Source organism: Pinus tabuliformis, chromosome 2_2, assembly GCF_031772625.1.
Source record: "Pinus tabuliformis cultivar Carrire ecotype Pingquan chromosome 2_2, CPIR1, whole genome shotgun sequence".
In the NCBI taxonomy this organism is placed as follows: Eukaryota; Viridiplantae; Streptophyta; class Pinopsida; order Pinales; family Pinaceae; genus Pinus; species Pinus tabuliformis.
Genome location: NC_142300.1, coordinates 394,063,977 through 394,089,977, shown reverse-complemented (window position 1 = coordinate 394,089,977; position 26,001 = coordinate 394,063,977). Strand labels below are relative to the sequence as shown.

The window sequence follows — 26,001 nt, the reverse complement described above, 5'->3', positions numbered from 1 at the left end:
ATAACAACCCTTGGGATTTGAAATTAAAGATAGAAATGCATATGTGTGCAGATTGAAAAAGGCATTATATGGCCTCAAGCAAGCACCAAGGGCATGGTATGTAGGGATGGATGCATATCTACAAAGATTAGGCTTCACAAAAAGTTATGTTGATCTGAACCTTTATATTGAGGTTGAGAAGGGAGAGTCGATAATCATTCTTTTGTATGTGGATGATCTTCTCTTGACATGTGCGGAAGGTCGAATTGAAGAATATAGGAGGCAACCAGCAGCAGAATTTCACATGAAGGATCTAGGGCTGATGCACTACTATTTGGCACTAGAAGTCTGACACGGACCTGATGAGATCTATCTAGGTCAAGGAAAGTATGTGATCAAGATGTTGAAGAAGTTTGACATGATGGATTGCAAACCAATGACAACACCAATGATCACAAATTTGAAAAGACTAAGGAGTTTTGAATCAAGCTCTGTGGATCCTTCCAGGTATAGGCAATTGATTGGCTCATTGATGTACTTGGTGAATACTCAACCAGACATATGTTTTGCAGTAAATATTCTCAGTCAGTTCCAAGTGGAGCCAAAGCATGATCATTGGATAGCAGCGAAACACATATTGAGATATCTGCAAGGAACAATCCACTACTGCCTAAAATATGATAGAAGGAATGATGTCCACTTGATTGGATATACAAATTCTGACTGGGGAGGCAGTGAGCGAGATGGAAGAAGCACTACAGGAGGATGCTTTAGTTTGGGATCCTACATGATCTCATGGATGAGCAGAAAGCAAGATACGATTTCTTAAGTAGTGCTAAGGTCGAGTACATTGCAGCATGTGAAGTAAGCAGAGAAGAAATCTGGTTAAGGAAGCTTCTATCAGACCTATTTGAAGGACCAATGGACCCTACAGTGATACATTGTGATAACACCAGTTGTATATGATAGTATGAAGACTCAGTATCTCATGGAAAGACAAAGCATATCAACAACAAGTATCACTATATTCGGAATCTTGTACAAGATGGTGTGTTGCAACTACAGCATATCTCCACCGATGAGCAAGTAGCTGACATTTTGACAAAATCTCTTCCTAATAAGAAGCTTGTGTATTTGAGAGACAAGCTTGGTTTGGTTGATGTATCCTCCGAAGTTGAGAGGGAGAGATATCCACATCATTCTTGTCTTCACTTGGGAAGACGGAATGGAGGATTGGGTAAGCATCTGGCACCCGATACTCTTTGAGGATGAGGTAGGGCATCCAAGATAAGAGTAGTCGTGGACCAATATTCTTTGAGGACTAGCTATCTAAGATAAGAATAGTCCAAAGAATGTCATACTTTGTGAACACCCGAGTGGGGTATGTACCTTGGGAGACAATGATGATGGTATCTATAAATCATTGGTCTTGCCAGTATTGTGCTCTGAACTTGTGGAGAGATAGAGTTGTTAGTCAAGGCCTTGCTATGTGACAATGCTAGTTGATATGATGCTAAACAGATGGGTTACCAATCCAACTCTTCTTATGAGATCTCTTCAGATTGAGAATGTCCATGTACCATTTATGAATACCTCCCTAGTTAAGAGGGAGTGTTGAAAAATGTGTAACTAAGTTCGATCTTCATAAATATGAAATGTACTTTTGATTCTTGTAAATTGTAAAATGAAAGAAAATTATTATTATTATTTTTGGATCATGGGTTTCATGCTCAAAGTCATTTATTTTATTGGTCAAGCACCCATTGAGTGCTTCTAGGGTTTGTCCTAGGTCAAGAGGTCAAAAGAGTCATTGTCATAAGTTGAAGACCCCTTCGAGCACATTATAACTTGTAAAATATATATATATATATATATGTCAATAAAAGTGTCAAAATACCCTTCAAGACCAAGTCGGCTTGGCATGAGGAGCCACAACCACCTTGAAGAGCCTATATAAAGAGGAAACTTGACCTCCTTGAAGCATATTCATCACTCACGCATTCTAGCGAATAAGGAAGAGGACAAAGAAGTCTTTGGTTTGGGTTATCTCTCTCACACACGTGTGAAGGAAGGCTAGGGTTTCTGCAGCAAACCTAGGGTTTTTCCTCTACAAGTTCGATCTTGAAGAAAAGAAGGCAAGAAGGTCAAGCAAAGGTCACAAGAAGCCATCCTCAAACTCCAGAAGTCAGAGAAAGCCGAGCGAAGGTCTAAGGAAGTCTTGGGAGGCTAAAAGAAGCTCACACATGTCGCAGCAGCAATTCCTGGAGGGTCGAAAATTTCAAGTCTACAATGGAGGCTGAAATTCTTCAGTTGGAGTTCGAAATTGTGCTATTGGAAAATATTTGACTGTGTTTGACTTGGACAAAGAAAGGACATCATCCGAAAAGGTTGGACTTGGTCTTGGTCTAAATGTCTTGGAATTCGTCAATTGAAGAATCTATAAGGAAGAGAAGAGATTTGCGAGTTTTCCTCTCAAGTGGAGAGGTTTTGGCCCTGGCTTACAGCGTATATTTTCTGTTCTTGTTCTTCTTGTTTTAGTAGTTGTTTGATGATACAAAAACATAATAATAATAAGAGAGGCTAATAAGTAAGATAAGTAAAAAGACATCACAAGCAGTTATCAAAGAAAGAGAAATCACTCTAATCATTGCCCTATAGATTTCTCAAAAGAGGATTGGATAAGCATTTGCGGTTTCCTTGAGGACAAAGCATCCAAGAAAGGAAAGGTACTGACACTCTTTGAGGAATCAGGATAGGACAGGTATCCAAGATAAGAGTGGTCGAAGAGGGCCAATATTCTTTGAGGATTGGGGATCCAAGATAAGAATAGTCCTAAAAGGGCATACCTAGTGAACATCTGGATGGCGTATGTACCTTGTAGAGGTAGTGCGGTATCACATGTAAAGCCTCCCAGCATAATGCTCTTGAATGAAGATGAGTTTGTCTAGTTAGGCCTCAAAGATAGTATTGGTTATAATGTTGATGCTTATGGTTGGCTTATCAATCTGGCTCTTCTTATGAAAACTCTTCAATTTGAGAATGTTGTACTGGATGTACAATTATGAATACCTCCCTAGTTAATAGAGAGTAATGGAAATGTAACTAGTTTTGGTCTTCATTATTACTATTGTACTCATTTCAATATGTAACTTACGTAACAAACAAAAAGAAGAAAGAAAGTTATTATTTTAAAGCATGGGTTTCATGCTCCTTATTGATGGTCTTTCCGGTAAAAGCATGTTCTTCATGCTTCTAGGGTTTGTTAGGTCATTGGATTTATTGTCATGAGTCAAGAGAGTCAACATCATGTTTATAAGACCCTTCCAGGCAAGATGTAACTTGTAAAAGGATTCATTTTGTGTCTAGAAAGTGTTGGTAACCTCCAAAGTACAAGTTGGCCCTGGTTGCTACAAGTCAGCCTAAAGAAGGGAATTTGGCCCCTTGGAAAGGGCTATATAAAGGAGCAGATTCGACCTCATTTGGCACTCATTCACTCACAAGTTCGATCTCTCAAGAAGTTCGATCTATAGCTGGGAAGCAAGAAAAAAAGGAGAGTGAAGGTCTAGAAGGCAAGAAGAAGGAAGAAGAACTATTTTTGGGCTCTATCTAGTTAAAATCATAAAGTTTTATGCAAAATTTTAAAAAATCTTTGCAAAAACTTGAAAGTTTTATGCAGAAAACTGAATGTACTTTGCAGAAAACTAGATAGAACAGAATGTACTTTATAGAAAATTAAATGGAATTGAATGTACTTTGCAAAAAGTTGAAAGTACTTTGCAGAAAACTGAATGGAACTGATTGTACTTTGCAGAAAGTTGAATGTACTTTGCACAAAATTGAATGTAATTTGCAGAAAACTGAATGTTCTATGTTGTCACAATTACTTAAAATACAAATTTCTTCTTCAAAACTTTTCAAATCAGCAATTGTAGATAGAACATAAACTTGAGGATCATATGAAGACATTCGAGCACAAATATGAGTCATTGAGATTTTGGTCCAATGACCAAGGGAAAACCCCCAAGGGGGAAAACCCAAATGATTCTTCTTCTATTAGATTTCTTCAATTGTTCAGCAGAGTACATAGAGAGAGAGAGAATGAGAATGAATAAAGTCACCAATGTTTGATCAACTTGCAGCTGAAATGCACTTGCTCTTTGCTTGAATATCTCCTCCTTCTCTTGATCAGATCATGTCCTTCACACTTGCTCTAGCTCTTCCCTTGTTCTTGCTCTTCACTAGCTCTCACATTTCTCTTGCACACACTCAACACTTGCTCTCCTTCTTCACAATGAACATGCTACTCTCAACTCTCACTTGCTCTTGCTTAAATAGATGAGAAAGGAGAGGAGTTACAAAATAAATTCATGCCTTGAGCCAATAATAGGAGAATTGAATTCCAGGAGAGAGAAGTTACTTGAGGAGAAGTGTAACTCATCCCAAGAATAAAGAGAGAGGTACACTTGTCTTGAGTAGATACAATTCAAATTAGGGAGAGAGAGAGTTACACTGAGACATGAGAGGATATTAGGTGGGAGTTACAAATTGAATTGAATGAGGGAGTTACAAGTGCATTTAATGAGGAGGGGTTACACTTTTTCCATACATTGAATTAGTGAGGAAGAGTTACATTCTCTTAAGTATGGAGTTACTATTTTATTCCAAGAGAGAGGTTTGATTTGCCAAGTAAGAGATTCTCAATTTAATTTACTTATTCCATGAGAGAATTTGTTTTTATTAATCCATTGAAGGTGAATGACTTTAGACCTATGAAATCGGATTCGTCCCCCTAGCCCATCGGGTCCCAAATCGGGTGCATTGGACATGATTCAGTCGGATTTGTGACCTTTCGATCGTGCCCAATCGTGTCTGATCGGGACACGATCGTGTCTGGATCGTGTCCCGTTCGGACACGATTGTGTCCCAATTCTAGGACACGAACCACAATTTTATATCATGCACATTGTACAATTATTTTATGAAGTTGACTTAGCTTTAGACTATTTTCTAAATAATAGTATCATAATAATAATAATACTAGTAAGGATAAAAATATTAATTCTTGACTTGTATAATCATGATTGATTTGATTTTAAAGTGAATTCCATATGTCAGGATCATCCTTGATTATTTAGACGTGGCTTTCTATTTTTGGAAAATCACTTCCAATTTGAGATGTGACTTACTATTTTTGGAAATTCATATTAGAATTGTCAGAAATGAAATTTTACTATAGATGGTTCAAAGTTCAAACAGAACTGAAAGATATGATTTCTTCTAAGAGAAAGACATCCCTGAGCTGCCAAATTTTAACACTCCCTCACAGCTAGGGAGGAATTTCTTTCTACATCAAAGATATTTGCTTCCTCTGATCTCTTTCATTCATCTCAGTTCAACTCTGCTTTGTAACATCTGTCACAATGAAGTTGCAATCTAAAGAAGAATCATCCACTTGACACAAATTTGGAAAGGAAGAAATCATCACGTGGACAAGACTCAAACAAGTCACACAAACAAGAATCAAACACAACCAAGTTTCATTAAACGTCAAGTGGTGGAACACCTGCATCCTAGACAAGTCACACATACAAGTCTCACTACACCTATTGGCCATATAGGTGGCTCTTCCCACGTCCCAAGCTGTGGGTCGGATGCATATTGAGGCCTACTCTTGTGGCACACACTACACAAGAGGTCCCTTATCCTCAGGAGCTTTCCAACATCATTCCCTAACCCTGTGAGCTCTTACAGGGAGGAAGGCAGTTCAGTGTTCTTGATCAATTGTGACCACTTCCCGGAAGGGTCACGTCCATGAATCCAAGCTGCTCTCTAAAAACCAAGAACTTTCCTTTTGTTAAAGGCTTGATTGAAAAGATCTTCAATCCCTTGATCTGCCTCATGTCATCACACCATTATCCCATGAATTCCATAAGTTGGAGTTCATGATCAAACACTTGATCCCTTTCCAGATTAGTGAACCCTCCAATGAGGATTCCTTCAGAGAATCTTGAGGATCTTGCATATACCTATCTGGCAGATGTTTCCTTTTTTGCCTTAATGTATGATGAGCCTTGTCCTGGATGACATCTTTTTTTCCTTCAATGTTCAATGAGATTCCCAAGAGCTATATCCTTCATGTTTCACTGCCATGGATTTTGTCCCTTTTGTCCTTCATGATATCCATTGTGATGTCAGGAGCTCTTGCTTCTAATGCTTTCACGATGCCATGATGCATCTTATTATCATTGTCATATCTTATAACACAAGATATAGGAGCTTATGGTAGGATCCTTTTGTGAGGGATATATCTTACTCATAGGAGAGATTTGATACTCCCTCTTTCCTCGGCCCTTTTTGTTTAGCTTCCTCCATCTTTCAGTGATATGAACTTCCAAAATCTTTCTATAGCATTAAATCTTAACTATACTTATTTTTGTCTTTTCTTGAGGACCAACCTTACCTATCTTTTGTGCACATGGTTGAATTATTTCATCCTTTAATACTATAGACTGCAACTTGTCTTTCTCTTTCTAGCATAGAGACCACAAATTGTCGGGTGAGGTAACCTTCTTTGTTCATTGATATTTGTTACCTTGCTCATCAATGATGACTACCTTCTTATCATCTTTCCTAGATCTTCATGAAGTTATTCCTTCATTCTTTGATACCTTTACTATTGTGTAGGTCTAAGTGACCTTTAATTTCTGAGAGTATATCTAACAATTCATATATCTCTCTTTATGTATCCTCTTCTTCTATTTAGGTATGAGAGGACTTTTGAGTGATATCATATGAATCCTATGAATCTCTTGATAGATTCAAACAATGCTTGACCTTTATAGACCTTTTCATAGATATCAATGATTTCTCTTTTCTATGAGGATTATGCCAATCCTCCTTATTCTATACAAGGACTTTCGATTATCTAACCGATTTATAAATCCCCTCGCAATCATGAAATTATTTAACCAAATCTAATTATAAAATTGAAAGATACTTACTTGGTGTGTGAAGAGGAGATCTTCACCTTGATGCATCTTTTGCTTGAGTTGCCCATCATTTGTATCCTTTCATCACGACTTCCTTAGAGACCTTCTAGCACCATGACATTAGTGGTCTTGACATCACTGAAACTGCTTCATGACCTTCCCAATTCATCTTTAAGGTATTTTTGACTTCAACATATTGTTGACATGCTAGTGATACTATGTTTTGATCCGAGCATCATGCTATTGAGATCATATTCATAGACAGAATTTGAGACTGTGACAAGTATATTGATATGGTATTGCACTGAGACAGTGATGTCTATGTGCATAGAGTTGTGTAGAGATGCAATGTATAGAGAGCCCAAACTTGTCACTGAATAACATAACTAAATTGTGGGTGGCACTGTATAGAGAGACTGTCTCATCACCAAAACTGCCTTGATGTAATAACTATATTGAGACAGTGATGTAATCATGGATTGTGAGAGGTATTCCTTGGATTACTTATGCAATATATATATATATACCTGAGACTATCTTTTATGGCATGGAGAAAGTTCAGTGACCAAGAAGTGAGGATCACTGATATACTCCATCAAACTGAGCATGAGTTGAGTGCATGACTGTAAATACTGAAGTTGATACTCCCTGACTGTTGTAGACCTGTTTGTTGTATACTTGCTCCTTTAATCCTTTCAACCTGCTTTGATATCCTTGAAGACAGATCCTTGTATGTCGCTTTTGCTTCCCGTCATTTGAATTTAGCACCTTAGTTCTAATACCATGTTGAAGAATCTAGGGCAGTTAGTGTTAGATAGATTCTTCTATACTTGCTAACAATTTGTGAAATGCTTTTACTATTTATCCTATCTTGATCTTCTTTTTATTATGAGTGTGTGTGTTTACTTCATCAAACTACTACCAAAACAACGAGACAAGAACACAAGAAGTTGGCATTCTACCAGGGCCAAAACCTCTCCCTCTTGGAGAGGAAAACCCGCACATAATTCTTCTTATAGAGATTCTAATTGATGAACACCAAGACCATGACCCTGAATCTATCAAGCCACTCCAAGACCAAGACACCAATCCTCTTCTTACTGCTAAAATTATCATCATCATTATTGCTTCACCAAGATCATCATTGTTGCACCATGACTGCTCCTTGAGATCACCAATGAGATTATCTCTGCACCTTCATCTAGATCATAACCTTCAAGAACAAGATCATGATTGTGATAGGATCATGACTGCACCTTAATGTAAGTCAAGATAAAGTGTGTCACTATGAGATCCTTCCATCATCATTAGGTTGAGACCGTGATCATCCTTGTCACTGTCATCACTGCTCCTTCTCATTATGCTGAGACTATAATAGTTGAGATTGTGATTATCTTTATCACTGTCATCACTGCTCCTTCTCATTATGCTGAGACTGTAATATCCATCTGAAAACTTATAGACTCCTTCTTCCACTGTAATACTGCAATATAGTCTTCATCCGAAATTCCTTTTCCTTTACTTGTCCGAGATATCACTGAGATTATTAGCGAAATTTCAGATATATCCAAAGTAGCAGAGGTTTATGCAAAGTTCTGAAACCCTATAATCTTATCCAAAAAGATCAGATGTATCTGAGTTTTGTCACTCCTTCTGCGCAGACCCTAATGGGGTATATATAATGGTTTTGTCTCCATAAATAAGCAGACTTGTATTGCTGAACCAATGTGTCTGTTATTTGAGCCAACTTGACTGCCTTTTAATTCGATTTCCAAGCCAACGTGACAGAGAGGATGGTGCTTGTCATTTGGAGGGCTGCTAGACACTAGGTTGACCCATTTTTCATTACATAGATGCTCAAGTAGAGATCTTCAATATAATTTTGACTCTTTGACTTTCCTTGACCTATGGAATGAGTAAGAAACTCATTCATATTATTTATAAAAATAATAATTCTTTTTCTTGACAAGTACAAAGATCAAAATTACATTGACAAATAGCAAACCTAGTTACACTTTTCTTCAACACAATTAGCATACATGAGTTTCTCTGTCATGCTCTTCAAAGCCTTGTGGTTGTTCCACAAATACCTCTTCCTTGAGGAAGCCATGCAAGAAAGCAGTTTTCACATCCATTTGGTGAAGAGTCCATCCCTAGCTAGCAGCTAAGGCAACAACAGATCAAATAGTAGTATATCGAGCTACAGGTGCAAAAATCTCATTGTAATATATTCCCTCTTTCTAAGAGAAACCTCTAGCTACAAATCTAGCCTTATATTTTTCAATACTACCATCTGCACCATGTTTAATTTTAAACAACCATTTGGAAGTGACAACAGATTTACCTTAAGGTCTAGGAACCACTTCCTATACATCCTTTTGGATGATGGACTCGTATGCTTCAGTAATGGCATCTTTCCATACTTGTCTTTTTGTAGCTTCTTAAAAGGTGCATGGTTCTACCTTAATGATATTACTCATGGCAGCGACATACCCTTGAAACTGACTTGGTTTCTTGCTTTCTCTAAAAATTCATCTTAGGGCAACATGTTGTTCAACATCTTGCAAGGCATCTCGCAGCCATAGTGGTTTCTTTCTAGTAGGAGGATCATGTGATGGAGGATCTAGAGGATCCATGGAACCCATTGGATTATCAGCAAGCTGATTCTCAGGTTTTGGTTCAAACTCAGATGCAAGCTCTTTTTCATTAACAGTTTGTCTTTCAACAATGGCAAGAGGAGGAGAGTCTCTTGTTTTTCTAAAAGTTGCATCTTCATCAAATGTTACGTCTCTACTAAACTCTATAGTTCTTTGACCATGTACATAAATTCTATAAGCTTATGAATTATCACAATAACCAACAAACGTAGCTTTCTTACCTAAAGCTTCCAGTTTGTTCCTTTCCTCTTTTGGTACATAGAAGTACACAGGACAGCCAAAGATTCTCAAATGACTCACCTCAGGCCTTTTACCAATGAAGACTTCTTCAGGAGTCTTATTGTCTAAGGCCTGATGAGGACTTCTGTTTTGCACATAAACAACAGTATTTGTAGCTTTTCTCCACATAAACTTTGGTAACTTTTGATCATGCAGCATGGCTTTGACTGCTTCCATAATGGTTGTATTCTTCCTCTCAGCCACACCATTTTGTCGTGGATTGTACGACACAGTGGTTTCTTTCTTTATTTTGGCATTGCAAAAATCGTTAAAATCATTACATATGAACTCTCCCTCATTATCAGATCTGAAAGCTTTGATCAACTTTCCAAGTTGATTTTCAGTCAGAGCCTTAAAATCTCTGAACATGTCAGATGCTTCCCCTTTCTTTTTCAAAAAGAATATCCAAGTCTTACGAGAAAAATCATCAGCAAAAATCATGAAATACAAGTAGCCACCAAAAGAAATAACAAGCATAGGTCCACATGACTTAGAATGTATGAGCTGAAATACTTAACTAGATTTTGTTCTGCTTGAAGGGAATGGTCCTTTTATATGCTTTCCACTACACATCCTAGGCAAACTCCTTCATGATCCATTCTAATCTCAGGCATTCCAGAGACCATCTTCCTTACATGAGGTAAGACTTTGTAGTGTAGGTGAGCGAATATTTTGTGCCATAACTCACACTAAAGATCAGTATTGTGACCTAGTGCATAAATGGGTTTACCATTCACTTTGTAAAACCCTTCACATCTTGATCCAAGAGTGAAGACTTCTCTCATACTTGAGCTCAAAGGCCGAGTTAGAACTTTTCCATTAATAAAGCAACTTTCATTTCTTTATCCTCTAGAGCAGATATGGATACAAGATTCTTTTTCAAACCAGGTAAATACAAAACTTCTTGTAGAAAAATAGATTTGTCATCATCTAACTGAAATGACATTGAACCATAACCTTTAACTTGGTGAGTAGAATTATCTCCAAGGATAACATTTAAATTAGTCTCACTCTCAACTAGATTAGAGAGTGCTTCTTTGTAACCAGTAAAATGTTTGGAAGCACCACTATTAACTAACCAGCTATCAAATGAATCTGCAGAAGAAGAACTAGAAAGAGCAAAAACAAGAAAATATTTTGATAGAGTTTCCACTGCATTATTTCTATACCTTGGATTTCTTGATTTCTTATGATGGTCTTTTCTTTGATTTTCAGAAGTGTTTTTTCTCTAATCAGATTTGTTTTTTAATCTAAGTGCTCTTCTTATTTCTTTACAATCACAAGCAAAGTGACCATGCTTTTAAAGGTTAAAGCATCCAACTTTTGACATGTCTAGATTCTCTTTATTTGATTTGAAAACAAATTTCTTTTCATTACCTTTTTTTCTCTTGTCATAGGTTGAAAATGCAGTAGGTTCTCCTTCTTCATGATGTGAAATTCTCCCTCTACAGATTATTCTGGCCTTCTCTTGTATGTAGCTATTACTAGTGGTGGTGATAAAAGTCTCCCAAACAGGAGAAAGGTCTCCAAGCGCAATCAAAACCATTTCTTTGTTGGGTACAGCTTCACCAACTGCTGACAATTGATTCCTGATTTTGGTCATTCTCAAGAAGTATGCTTGGACAGTCTCCCCTTTGTTCACCTTAATGTCCTTTAGCTAATTTTTCAAGGCAATAATCTGGTTCAAGTTACTAATTGCAAGCATTCCAATTAGTTTGTCATGCAATTTTTTAACTTTCTTCAAACTAGAAAAATAACTAATGAGATGATCACTAAGAAAATCAAGGATAATTTTTCTAGCTTTGATTTCACCCCTTTTATGTTTGGATTTGACAGCAACAATTGAATTCTTTGGTGGATCAACTACTGTGTCTTCAACATACTCTAGAATTTTGTGTTCTTCAAGAGTAATATCTAGTCTTGTTTTCCATGGACCAAAGTTTGAAGCATCATTCAGCTTCTCCTCAACCTTGATTTTCAGAGGTGTTTTTTCTATAATCAGATTTGTTTTGAATCTAAGTGCTCTTCTTCTTTCTTTACAATCACGAACAAAGTGACCATGCTTTTAACAGTTAAAGCATCCAACTTTTGATATGCCTAGATTCTCTTTATTTGATTTAAAAGCAGGTTTCTTTTCATTACCTTTTTTTCTCTTGTCATAGGTTGAAAACGCAGTAGGTTCTCCTTCTTCATGATGTGAAATTCTCCCTCTAGAGATCATTCTAGCCTCCCCTTGGATACACTTTCCTAGGAACTCATCAAATGTGGGAATAGTGTAGATATTGCTAGTGGTGGTGATAAAAGTCTCCCAAACACGAGAAAGATCTCCAAGCGCAATCAACACCATCTCTTTGTTGGGTACAACTTCACCAACTGCTAACAATTGATTCCTGATTTTGGTCATTCTCAGGAAGTATGCTTGGACCGTCTCTCATTTATTATCTTAATGTCCTTCAGCTAATTTTTCAAGGCAATAATCTGGTTCAAGTTATTAATTGCAAGCATGCCAATTAGTTTGTCATACAATTCTTTAACTTTCTTCATACTAGAAACATAACTAATGAGATGATCACTAAGAAAATCAAAGATGATTTTTCTAGCTTTGATTTCACCCCTTTTATGTTTGGATTCGACAGCAACACTTGAATTCTCTGGTGGATCAGCCACTGTGTCTTCAACATACTCTAGAATTTTGTGTTCTTCAAAAGTGATATCTAGTCTTGTTTTCCATGGACCAAAGTTGGAAGCATCATTCAACTTCTCCTCCACCTTGAAGTATGACGAAATCATCTTGGTCAAAAAACAAAGTTTGGCAGCAAGTGGGGTCTCTTCAGGTGATCTCTAGTCTCCTTGGACTTGTCTTCACCAATCCTCTCATACCATGTTAAAATCTGAAAGTTCTATGCAGAAATTTAAAAAACGTTTTCAGAAACTTCAAAGTTCTATGCAGAAAACTAAATGGTCTTTACAGAAAACTGAACGAAATTGTATGTACTTTGCAGAAAGTTGAATGTACTTTGCAGAAAACTAAATGGAGCTTAATGTACTTTGCAAAAAAATGAATGGAACTGAATGTACTTTGCAAAAAGTTGAATGTACTTTGCAGAAAATTGAATGTATTTCATAGAAAACTGAATGTTCTATATTGTCACAATTACTTAGAATGCAGATTTTTTCTTCAAAACTTTTCAGATTAGCAATTGTAGATAGAACATAAACTTAAAGATAATATGGAAACAAACAAGCACAAATATGAGACATTGAGATTTTGGTCCAATGACCAACGCAAAACCCCTCAAGGGGGAAAACCCAACTGATTCTTCTTCTATTAGATTTCTTCAATTGTTCAGCGGAGTACAGAGAGAGATAAGATAAGATAATTTTATTAATGTCCAACGAATGACCATAAAGTAGGTCAAAGGGACTGTCGGTTACATAAGGGGGCCGTGCCCAGTAGGAGAACCAATCGGTCTCCTCAGAAAGACAAATGTTGAAAGGAAGATAGAAACTAAAAACGAGGCGGGTTGGGAAGAGCGTATGGAGCTCCGATCCCGGCCACGCCTGTTGATCTCTAGACTGCGTCGTAGTCTCACTGGTGAAGAAGACCCTAGGGACTCGGATGTGGGAGTCCGCTACTCCTAGCATCCGAGGCCGAGAGAAAAGAGCACTTGCTGAAGTGCACTTGCAGCTGAAGTGCACTTGCAGCTGAAGTGCACTTGCTCTTTGCTTGAAGATCTCATCCTTCTCTTGATCAGATCATGTCCTTCACACTTGCTCTAGCTCTTCCCTTGCTCTTGCTCTTCACTAGCTCTCACACTTCTCTTGCACACACTCAACACTTGCTCTCCTTCTTCACAATGAACATGCTACTCTCAACTCTCACTTGCTCTTACTTAAATAGATAAGAAAGGGGAGGAGTTATAAAATGAATTCATGCCTTGAGCCAATAATAAGATAATTGAATTCCGTGAGGGAGAAATTACTTGAGGAGAAGTGTAACTCATCCCAAGAATAGAGAGAGAGATACACTTGTCTTGAGCAGTTACAATTCGAATTAGGGAGAGAGAGAGTTACACTTAGAAATGGGAGAATATTTGGTGAGAGTTATAAATCGAATTGAATGAAGGAGCTACAAGTGCATTTAATGAGGAGTTACATTTTTGCCATACATTGAGTTACAGTTGAGTTACAGTCTCTAAAGTGTGAATTTACTATTTTATTCCAAGAGAGAGATTCGATTTGCCAAGTAAGAGATCCTCAATTTAATTTACTTATTCCATGAGAGAATTCATTTTTATTAATCCAATAAAGATAAACGACTTTAGACTATTTTATAAATAATAGTATCATAATAATAATAATACTAGTAAGGATAAAAATATTAATTCTTGACTTGCATAATCATGATTGATTTGATTTTAAAGTGGATTCCATATGTCAAGATCATCCTTGGTTATTTAGACATGACTTTCTATTTTTGGAAAGTCTCTTCCAAATTGAGATGTGACTTACTATTTTTGGAAAGTCATATTAGAATTGTCAGAAATGAAATTTTATTATAGGTGGTTCAAACAAGCTAAAAGATATGATTTCTTCTAAAAGAAATTCACCCTTGAGCTACCAAATTTTAACATGTCTCTCTCACATGTGTGAAGATCTAGGGTTTCTACAGCTTCCAAGAACGTCGAAATTGCAAGTCCGAATTGCAAGAGATCAAGTTGCAGGTCGAAGTTGCTAGAAGAACAAATATTTTGTTATGGCCTCGTTGACCTTGGGAGATTTTGTCTTGCTCAAAGAAGGATCTCTTAAAGAGTCAAATTAGGGTTTTTGCAGCGACTGCAATGTCAAGGTTGTAGAATCGAAGTTGCAAGGTCGAAGTTGGGATCAAATTTGTAGCTGGAAGTTGGTTGAAGCGGGATCAAGCCTTGTTGATCTCATCTACAAGAAAGGGTTACTTGGAGGGCTGACTTGGTACTTGGAGGAGGACTTGGTCTAGGGTTTGAGTGTTGGTTGTCTCATTTGAAGCAGATTCTATAAGAAGAAAAGAGATTTTATGGGTTTTCACTTTAGAGGGGTTTTGCCCTGGCTTTGAGCCTAATATTTGTGTCCATTATCTTTACTATGTTGATCTTGATATTTATTTGATGAAAAGATCTAATAAAGAAACACAAGAAGATAAATAAGATTCAAAAATAAGTATTAAGCAATAAGGAAAATTTGAACTCATAGTTGCCATATTGTATTTTGCAACATCTAACTCTGCTAAACTCAATGACATGGCTACTTATTATTGAACTAAGATATTAGTTTTAAACCCAAACTCAAGCAACAACTTAAAGTACTCTTCGTCTCATCAACATTCCCTACCCAATCAAAATCAACAATCCATGGAACATCAACTCACCATCTCTTGCATACCTCAAACCATAATGTAATGTACTCTTTAAGTATTGAAGCACATGTTTTGCATCTACCCAATGAATCTGGCTTGACTCGATCATCTACTAGCTTAAAGTTTTCGCTACAAAACATTTATCAAGTTTGGTATTAACCAAATACATCAAAGATCCAATCACTTGTCTATACACAAAAGGATATATCAAATATGAATTCAAATCACCATGCAACTTCAAATTTGATTCCATGGTGATAACTAAGGGCTTACGATACATCATCTAAAACCTCTTCAAAATCTTGACTCCATAAGTACTCTATCCAAGGAACATCTCACTTGGACTCTACCACATCTCTAGCCGCAAGATATAATGCATCAATCCAATTTCATTTATCTTGAACTCTCATGTCAATTCTACCTTGACCAAAACAAGCAAATTAGATATCAAGTAAATAATCAAGATTGGAATCTACCAAAGTTTTGGTAAACCTCGAACCTAACAACTACTCATCAATCCTAGAGTACCAATCATGCAGTGCCTACTTCAACTCGCAAAGGGCTTTGTTCAACTTTAACACATGGATAAATTCCCATGCAACTCAAACCTTTTGTCTTGATTAATGTACACTTCTTCCCCAATCACACCATCGATGAAGGTTGTTTTTACATCCATATAATATAGCTACCAAGTAAAAACCAATACTAACAACATGATAGTATTGATAAAATTATACCTAGCAACTGGAGCAAAGGTCTCCTCATAGTCAACTCCCTCTCTCTAAGAGAATCCTCTAGCTAAAAATCAAGTTCGGTACTTCTTTATATTATCATCAACATGTTTTACCTTACATAACCACCTATAATCAACCATTGCTTTCCAATCTAGTCTAGGCACAATCTCCCATGCGTCATTTTGTTGAAGCAAGTGGCAGCTTCGGAAGGTCTTGCATAGACTTGGTGTCTTAGGATGTGGGAGATGATTTATTGCCTCTTTTAGGTGCTTGCTTGGTGAAGTGATTTATGTCTTGTGAAGTGATGTAGTTGTACTAAACATTTATGGTTTATGCTTAGAAATTTTGTTACAAGCTTGGGGACCCCAAGAATGGGGCCTCACAGTGATCCCCATCACACATCCAACACAAGGACCATGTGCAACACCCTCTTCTAGTGACATGAACATCACACATCAACACACTTAAGTCAATAGTAATTTGGAAACATCAATAACATCATGAAATATCTACCTCCTAACACCATTATCTAACCCCTGGGGGAGCTAAAACCATCATCCATATCCAAGATAAACATATGTACCAACCACACCATAATGAGATGGTATGCTCCACAATCATCCATAAGCGCAACCAAGTGGTGATCAACAAGGCAAGCGCATGTGAGATTCCACCAAGCAGCAAGCACAAACATCCAACAAAGGAGTAGTGAGACTTCCCTTAGTCAAAGACCTACATGGAATCGGTAGCAAATCTCCATCAATGCAATGAAAAACACAAGGTCGAACCTCATAGAATATGAGGTGCAATACCCCCTTTTTCCAACATTACATCAACTATACTATCAAAGCATTGCTTTCAAATGATGGGGCCTTTACACTTGAATTCCTAACTCTTCAATTACAATATCAAACATTTTCTATGCAATGAACACAACTAATGGGGCCTTCTATGTCTACCTCCTATAAGCAACAAAGTTGGCATATCTTATTCCCATGTGAGATGTGCTGACCAAACATCACAACTCATTAATGAGAATAAACCCTCGACTAGTTAAGGGGCATCTTAAGGCCATGGTAAAAATAATGAGGTCGCCTATCAGTTGTAAGTATCGCTCAAAGTAGAAGGCCAACATAAGGTCAAGAACTTGGGGGCATCCAAGTAACCTGGATAAACTATCAATATATGCCCCTCTTTGATAGCACTATTAATCTCCCATTTTGAAGGGAGTAGGTGACCAAAGGCATCCAAAGAGTATAAGAGTGGAAGGAGGCACTCGATATATATGTCGATGGACTAAAGGAGCAAATAAACCTATACGCACCAGCATTGTCTTGGCTTTGAGGGATCCATGGAGGCAATCTCCTCAAAAGAACAAAGGGCCAAGTATAGATATGTCTCCCTCCCTCTAGCTAAATTGCCCAAAGTAATTCTATGAAGAAAGGAGACGTGCATTAAAAAACTTAGAAGGCATAAGGAATGGGTGCCAATCTCTACATGGATAATAACCTAGGGAACTCTCTATTTGCAATAGATCATATGTTGGATCATGATGGATTGGACTCTCTCTAGTTTGCCCAATTAACTTGTTGTAAACTAGGTCCTTAAATCTCAAAGCCATAAAGAATCGTGTTGTGTAATATCCTAGGGTAATTTTTTCACCAAGGGGTTTCTTATTCAAACTAGGTTTTCCAATAGAAGTGCAACAAAAATTATCCCTTTATACAATAGCAGATATTTCTTCATATAATATACAAACAAATCAACCACAGTAGACATGCACAAATGATCTAACAACAATATGAAATTCCTCAAATCCACAATAGTTGGACTGACTGTCTAATAAACCAAGTCTATCCACAACCAATAATATTGTTATTAGTGTAAATAAAGCACATCTACTATAGATTCAATTTAACTAAGTTTTGTAGCAGCTAATTTACCTGCTTTTCCACACATAACCTAGACTGTATTTTCCCAACTTGTTGGAGATTTTCGTTGTCTTGTAACCCCCCCAATCCTTCCTCTTTGCAAACTTGAACATATCCAAAAATTCGCCTCTGCAAGCCCTGCGCCCAAACTTGATCATATGGCCCCTGCAGCGTTGTGTTGCAACCAAACAAACTCACTACTTTTGTTGTGTTGTGAGACTAAATTCGCTAAATAGAGAACCTTCTTAACCAAGAATCGGGTTTGCTCCAAGGATGTGTTGTAACATACAGTGGAGAAGACCAATTTGTTTGACCACACGAATAATGTCATAAGGCTACATCTAGAATAGATCAGAGTATTGCGAAATTTATGTTACCCAGAAGGTGTTATTAACCCAGTTAATTATTTCCTATTACTTGTTCACGACAAATTAATTTTTCTACTAGAAGTAATGAATAATTATGAACAACGCCATTCACAAAATAAATTACAGCGAAATATACGAGAAACCAATCACACAATTGACACAAGTATTTTTGGACAAACATCCTTGGAAAAACCCCAATGTGGGGAAAACCAGTTTTCAGATCTGAGGGTTTTATTATTATCTTCAACAAAAACTGCTATTGAGAAATTACAATTGCTTGCCTGACACTGGCAAAGCTCCAACAATATTTTATCTTCACTTATGCTAATCAAATCAACTTGAAGAAACCCCATGGCTTCCTCTTCTACAATTCGCATTGCCTCCAACAATTCGCGCTGGTAACCTGGCAACTCGCACTAGTCTTCTAACAATTTGCATTGTCTCCTGGCAAACTCGTACTGCCCTCTGGAAACTCAATCTGCCTCCTGGAAAACTCAATTTGCCCTCTTGGCAATTTGCGCCACCTTTGGCCAACTCGCACTGGCCTCTGGAAGACTCACACTGCCTCCCGGAAACAATCTCAACCTCTACTCCTGCGAATTTATTAAGCAACTCGGCTTCCTACTAAAGCTCATAGCCTCACTAGAAAAGCTAGGTCTCCTGCAAAAAATAATTGATAGCAAAAACCTTCGGAAAATCTTTCCTCAATCACTGTTGCTGAAACCCTCCTAGTGTCTCACTGAAAATCACCCACTCGATGTGTCTCCAAAGTTACCCATTGATTCCCTTTATAATCTCTCATTCATAAATGAATGGCCACGATTAAAAGTTCACTTGATCCAATTGATGGCTAAGATCATCTTAGAAACTTTCCACAAGCTTCTAGAGGTAAATCAATCTTATCCCAACTAATGTCAATTAATTATCCACTTTCCCTAAGTTTAGACTTAGGAAATATTTAAAAAATCACTAATTGACATAATTAAGATATTTTCCCTAGGTGAAACTTAGGAAAAATTACATGGCCTTGGAGATAATTAAATCCTCTGTGTTCCTAGCTTCAATGACACCTCTTAAGACTAGAACACGTGTCCAAGCTACAATATTTAAAAAGTAGCTCCAAGATGGTTTGTTGTGCCAGAACAAGGAAAATGGGCGTCTAGGTAGGGTGGATCAACTCCACCTAAACTAGACAAATGATTAGATAAGGTGGGATCACCTCCACCAAAGCTAATCAAAGAGAAGGGGTCTTAAATCCTCAGAGCATTAGCTCAAAGAAAACAGAGATATCAAATCCAAATTCATGATGCTAGATGACTCCAACTCTCCTTTATTTATAGATTTCTCCATGGGTTTCATCTAATGTGAGAGGTTGCAAGTGCAAACCCCAATTTTGAGCTTTTTGCCCCAGCCGACCCAAAATTTACCCAATGATGCCCCAAACATTGTATAATTTGGGTTTTCCCCCTTTATCAAGACTATAGCCTACGGAGTTGGATAGGCTATTCCATCTTCCCATGGGCAATTAATCCAATGGGAACACTATATTGAGAAAGAGCATCTTAAACGATATGTCCTCAAGAAAATTTCCAAACAAAGAAGGTGGAGCAATGGATTTTAAGGAGCATTTTCTACAGTATTTTATGTGATGGAGCTCTTGGAACTAAAGAACAAATTAATTGCATTTATCATAGGAAATGTAAATGCACTTGTTGATAGAGGCAATGGAAATCTATCACATCGTAGTCATATTATGGTTCTAATGCTCTTAAATTGCACACACTTGCGTCTATAGTTCTTTCATTGCTAATAGCGCTTCTACAACTGAAAAAAGTGGATCATTTATGGGTTCACAAAAAAAGTGGAGCACTTATGGGTTCATATTGGGTAAGAGAAACAAAGATCTTGTTTACAACCACACAAATCTTTGCCTTACCTTTTGATCGAAGAATGATTATAGAGTTCGACCATCAAAGTTGTGGTGACTACAGATTTGGGCCTTCAAATGGTGGTTTGTAAATCCAGAAGATGGGGGAGACTTGGATACCCTTGACCTCTTTATCGCTAACCCATCAATGGCCTCTTCTTCTAGTGATCCTTTACAAAATGAGGATGAGACAATGTTGGTTATGAAAGCTTTTGTTGTTGAGTTATGATGCTAGCTGTTCTAACTAGAACACTCACAATGCTTCTTATGATCAAGCAAGGACGACTTAGATGATATTCCCCTGAAGGATGTGGGAGGAAGCTCAAATTTTGTAATTTTGGCATTTTTAATTGTATGATTATGGGTCATAAATCATAATACATTGGCATAGTAATATGATTCACAAAACAATGAACTTGAAATATCAATCATTAGATATTGAAGTTTGAGCAGTGACCACTTCCATTTTTTCTTTATATGTGAAAATTTTGTATTATGGTTTATGGCTTTATTATGATATTTGGCATCTAAATGTTTAGAATGTATATTTTGATTCAACTGTTCCTAAATATATTCTGAAATTTGAATTTTCTAAATCTGCATATATATCATTTATAAACACATATTTTTATAAAAATGTATAATGCTGCACCGATGTATCTTAAATTCAGGACAGCTGTTGCACCTACACAATCCTTCTGATGATTTAGTGCACACGTAGTTATGTAAGCAAGCATATGATATTTTATAACTGCACAAACATGTAAAAATAATCACAGGGTGGAGAAAAGAATAAATGTCATATATTAGTAATAATGTCGCAGCAATATACCACAGGATTAGCCCAAAGTAGGCTACTCATGTACCAAATGCATGTTCTACCGTCTCACCTATCTCATTGCACATTACATTATTGAGAGATTCCTAAGTTTAAATGGTTTAACCAGCTAACTAACATTAGCACTAATTGTTAACATTATCTCTGATATCATGTCATATTACTAACATGTTGCTACAACCATGATCACTTAATACGAATATACTAACATTAACATTGACACTGGAGCTCGTTATATTCTCGTCCAATATCCACGAGGATAAATTCCTATGGTATGTATCAATCAAGTGTGATTGTGCAATAATTTGAACCAATACGGTACATCCTTGAGTTGGTTCCTTAAGGTCGCAATGCGGCATCCGATTATGTTAAACTGAACATTAATGATAAAGAATCAAGTGAAGCGTATACCATATATTCACACGACGAACAAGACTAAGGTGGTCAATATATAAACATATCACTTAAAAATACAAGTTCTACCAAGGTGAAAACATAATTGTACTTTTGGTAATCTCATTATCGAACTTCTCAATAGGTCGGATTGAAAATTTGATCTTAGCAGCCTAGATAATTTGTCTATACGCGGAACCTAAATTTGGGCAGCTAACACTAAAATAATATATGTTTTCTTGAGCTGGCGATGATAAGATGAGAAAGTTGATATTCCTAAGTTGGGCACCAGCAGTTACAATAAGCTTGTATCGGTCCTAGTTTCAGAGCACCCAATACCCTATTTACAAGGTTTGCCTTGTTGTGAATTAAAAGGTAAAACAGCCATTGTAGACATCCTAATCTGTGGTGAGAGCAAGAAGTTATGTTTGAGCTCTCAAAATAAAGATACAATCATGTTAAGCCATTAACGGGGAATCGAATGATTCCACTGGCTTTTCGTAATGTAAAGTGGACTCCAGTTTCCACTACATGGTCCAAGTAAAATGTGAGTATGAATAGGACAAGTAGTTTTGGTATGTTTTCCATTGACTGAAACCGGGGTTCAATACTACTGACATTTATTAAGCATGGATGGGTGGTCTTCAAGAATCAAAAGACCAAACCAGGGCCATTCGTGAGGCACTTGCTTTCCATTGGCTTTGGCATGTGCTGGCACAGGTGTGCCTCCGTGAGAATTGAAGCCGGAATCCCCGGAAACAGACCTTGGCTAATATCAAGACAACACTTAAAGGCAAGAAAGAAGAAAACCCAAATAAAGGAAAAGCCTTTTAAAGAACACATTCGAAGCGCCAAAGAATGAAAGCTAAAAATATGGACATAACAGCAGATAAAGAAAACATTTTTGAGAAGCATTGGAATACCTGGTTACGAGATCCGGGCAGGGGAAAATGCTGTGAAGAAGAGCGGTTGGAGCAAGCTCTGAACTGCTGCCACGAGTCATCCATGGTTTGCAGGCCTCCTGTGTACCTAACCTGTACCGATTTTAGGGGCTTCTTCCCTCACTTTAACTGCATTTTGGCTCCCCCCAATGCCAAGGCCCATTGCAGCAGCAAATGAGCACTGAATCCTTCAACGAACACATCGGAATGACCCGAAACCAACAGCGACAACCACTGCCGATTCTTTAAGCGCTGAATCGATGAAACGAAATAATGAAGAGGGAAGTTAATTCGAGAATGGATTAGACCATGTGAGGATATTGAGCTCAAACCCCGGCCAGATAAAAGGAGCAAATATAAAGAACCGATGATAAAAGGGAAATGGAAAGGACTAACCCTTGAGAGAACAGGACAAGCATGACAGAAAACCCCTTCCACACCCGTGTGAAATGGTACTTTTCCAAGCCTGTTCTTACAGGTGGCACGTGTTGCCTGCCTACATGGTCAAGCCCATCGTCCTCAGGTGGAACCTCGGATCTTCAATCGCGACCGTTGGTTCCCGTTCTGGATGGTTGAGATTCTGACAGTGGAACGCTCTCCTCAACCATTGGATGGGAGATCGGACGGCTGAAGGGGCTGAATGGCTCCGCCAACGAGCAGGTTTCGGTGTGAATTCTTGACCGTCCGATCTGTGAGAATGAATGAGGTGGCACATTGAGCTCATTTGTCCTTACGTTTGACGCGGTTGAATTCTTGAGACCGGGGGTTGACCTCTGTGTGTGCGTTTTGTAATCTGTGATCACTGATAATTACATTCGGGTTCTGTAAGTCCCAATGCTTTTCGAAACAAGTTCCAGATATTTTGTGTTTGTATTTCAAATGATTTATTTTAGCGTTACTGAAGTTTGGGTGTTCGTATAAAGTTTGCTGTTTATTTTTTTTTAATTTCGAACTCTTTTTTGATTAGTAGTGAATGGTAAATATTGATATGGAATCGAAAACATCTTAAATTTTATAATTATTAACTAAACCATTAAATTATGCAATGTTGGTTAATAATTGAATAATTAGAATATTGGATAATGAAAATTAAAATGAGATATAAATTTATTTTTTTATTACTTCATTTTATATTTTATAAAAATATTTTTTATTATTTTATTTTCAACCGAAGAAAAATTAATGTTTAAATTGTTAAATAATTTTAAAATAATAAATATTTTGTTCATGAGTTTTGGATAGACGGTGATCTAAGTGTATTGTTAAGGCACATTTTGACATTAAGTTACTGGTTCAATTCCTTGTTCTATTTAGATGTGATTCTTGAACATAATCATGATGTAGTCTTATTGTTATCAAACTTAAAAAAAAAAACAATAACAAATATTGTGATTATAATTAATGTATTGAAAAATATTTTCAATAAAAAATTATATTCTACAATAATATTAATTTATTAAAATATATATTTAAGATCGTTTGAAATTTTGAACTTCAGCTAAGATAATTATTGTTAAAAAAAAGAGATTTTAGACAAACAAACAAAAAAATTGATGGTGTATAAAGAAAAAAATATATTTACTAAAACCAATGTAGATCTATCTTAACTCTGAATGTATCAAGTGTTAGAGGGATCAAATCTGAGCACCACACTTATTTCAATATGCATGTGTGTCTCTTAGTACAATTCCAAATCATATTAATCTTTCTCCAAGTCGAGATTCTGGAAGATTTTGCAAATGTTCTCTTAACTCCTCCATTGTTGTCGATAGATATGTCATATTCTTCTTTATGCAAACTACATACGAAGATTGAGCACGATGTCTCATAATGAGATTGAGTAAAATGTATTTAAAGCTCATGTGTCTTCCAAACATGTTGTCATGATATCGGAGAATATGTTTTGCATACTCATGTAGATGGACATTTCTCTTTTGTGCTTGCGACCAATCTACTTCACCATTTAGGAACAATGTTGGAAATGTCACATTGAATAATCCCATAGTGTTATACGTATTGATTGGATATGAACCAATGTCAATCCAACTAAGCACTTCCTCTACATTTGGGTCATGTTCCTCTACATTATGGTTATTTGCCCAATCTCGAATAATTTCAATCTCTCGTCGTGCATTTGGAGGCTTTACTGCAAAATAAGTTGTTTGTAAGCCATCCAATGCATCATCAATCCTTGGAACCCCTTACAACATTGTAAATGCAATGTTATTGTCTATCTCTAGTAATGTAACATATTTAATAGAATGTGATACATTTGTGGCAATTTCAAGTGATTAGTTAAGTGCATTATCATAAATTTAAACTTCGTGATAATATGGATCATTCTCAATCTTATAATTCAGTGTTTGCAACACATTATCTTTTATTATAGCAAAATCATAACTTGATCTTTTTCTACCTCTTTTTGCGAACAACAACTATCAAATCCAAGTCTTTAATATGTTGAGGTAACCTCATGACAAGATTGCCTACCTCTTATCGAAAACTAATGGTGTGTCCCCTATATTTGTATTGTCCACCTATTGAATGCATAAACTACAAAATTTGACTTGCATGTGTTATCAACGTCCTCAACTTTTGTTTGATTTGCAGTAAATTTAGGTTGTTCTCCTGGATTCATATGGTTATCAAATGAAAATTTGTGATGGTTTCCTTTTCTTTTACATCTCATGTACATTGGACCTATATTTGTGTTAAATATGTGAATTCTAACATATTACTCTTCACACATATGACAAATTTGAACTCAAGCAAATTGATCAATCCTATAAAAAAAAATCGATGTACAATATTCATATCATCAAAAGTTTCATGTTGAACTTGGGCATAGTTATTATTTAAAAACCTTTTTTCGTAAGATTTTCTTTTGCATCTTCTAAATACTTTTTTTTTAGGATTTTCTTCTACATTTTTTTGAATTTTTTTCTCGACACTATTTAGTTATTGCTTGTTGTGTTTCCTTTGTCGATATGCTCTCTGGTATTCTCTATGATATGCTCTTTTTCGTTATAACTAGTAAATCATTAAAATGTTGAATTATAGTGTTAAAATTATGAAAAAAAATATATAGGGGAATGTCAAAACACATTACCTTTGATGTGCAAATTGAGGAGTGTGAAGAATAAAGAATAAATAGAAAATCAATAAAGCAAAGCAAAATAAATGATAATTGAAGAGTGTCATCGACAAATAATGTTGTAACAAATGATAATAAAACAACAATAAGAAGAGATGAAAGAACAAATTGAATGACAAGGAGCACATCAAAGAGCATAACGACAAAGAAAGGCACAACAAATGACAGTGAAACAACAACAAAAAGATAGGGAAGAACAAATTGAATGACAGAGAGCATATCGACAAAGAAAGGTGCAACAAATGACATCAGAACAACAACAAAAAAGATATGAAAAATCCAATTGAATGACAAAGCACATCTAAGAGAATATCAAAGAGCATATCGACAAAGAAAGACTCAACAAATAACAACATAACAAAGAACAAGAAGAGATAAAAGAACAAATTGTACAATGAAGAGCACATCAAAGAGAAAAG

At 36.6% G+C, this 26,001-nt stretch overlaps 1 protein-coding gene across 3 annotated transcripts in view; it reads right to left on the bottom strand.

The window, feature by feature from the left end:
* The window catches only part of LOC149192927 (uncharacterized), a 250,441-nt gene extending 227,628 nt beyond the window's left edge, over positions 1 to 22,813 (bottom strand). For all 3 annotated transcript variants that reach the window (XM_089404741.1, XM_089404742.1, XM_089404743.1), the window contains exon 1: positions 22,411 to 22,813. In XM_089404741.1, the coding sequence (XP_089260867.1) occupies positions 22,411 to 22,494 (84 nt within the window). In that variant the 5' untranslated portion in view covers positions 22,495 to 22,813. The remainder of the gene's footprint in view (positions 1 to 22,410) is intronic.
* Between the last annotated feature and the right edge of the window lie 3,188 nt (positions 22,814 to 26,001).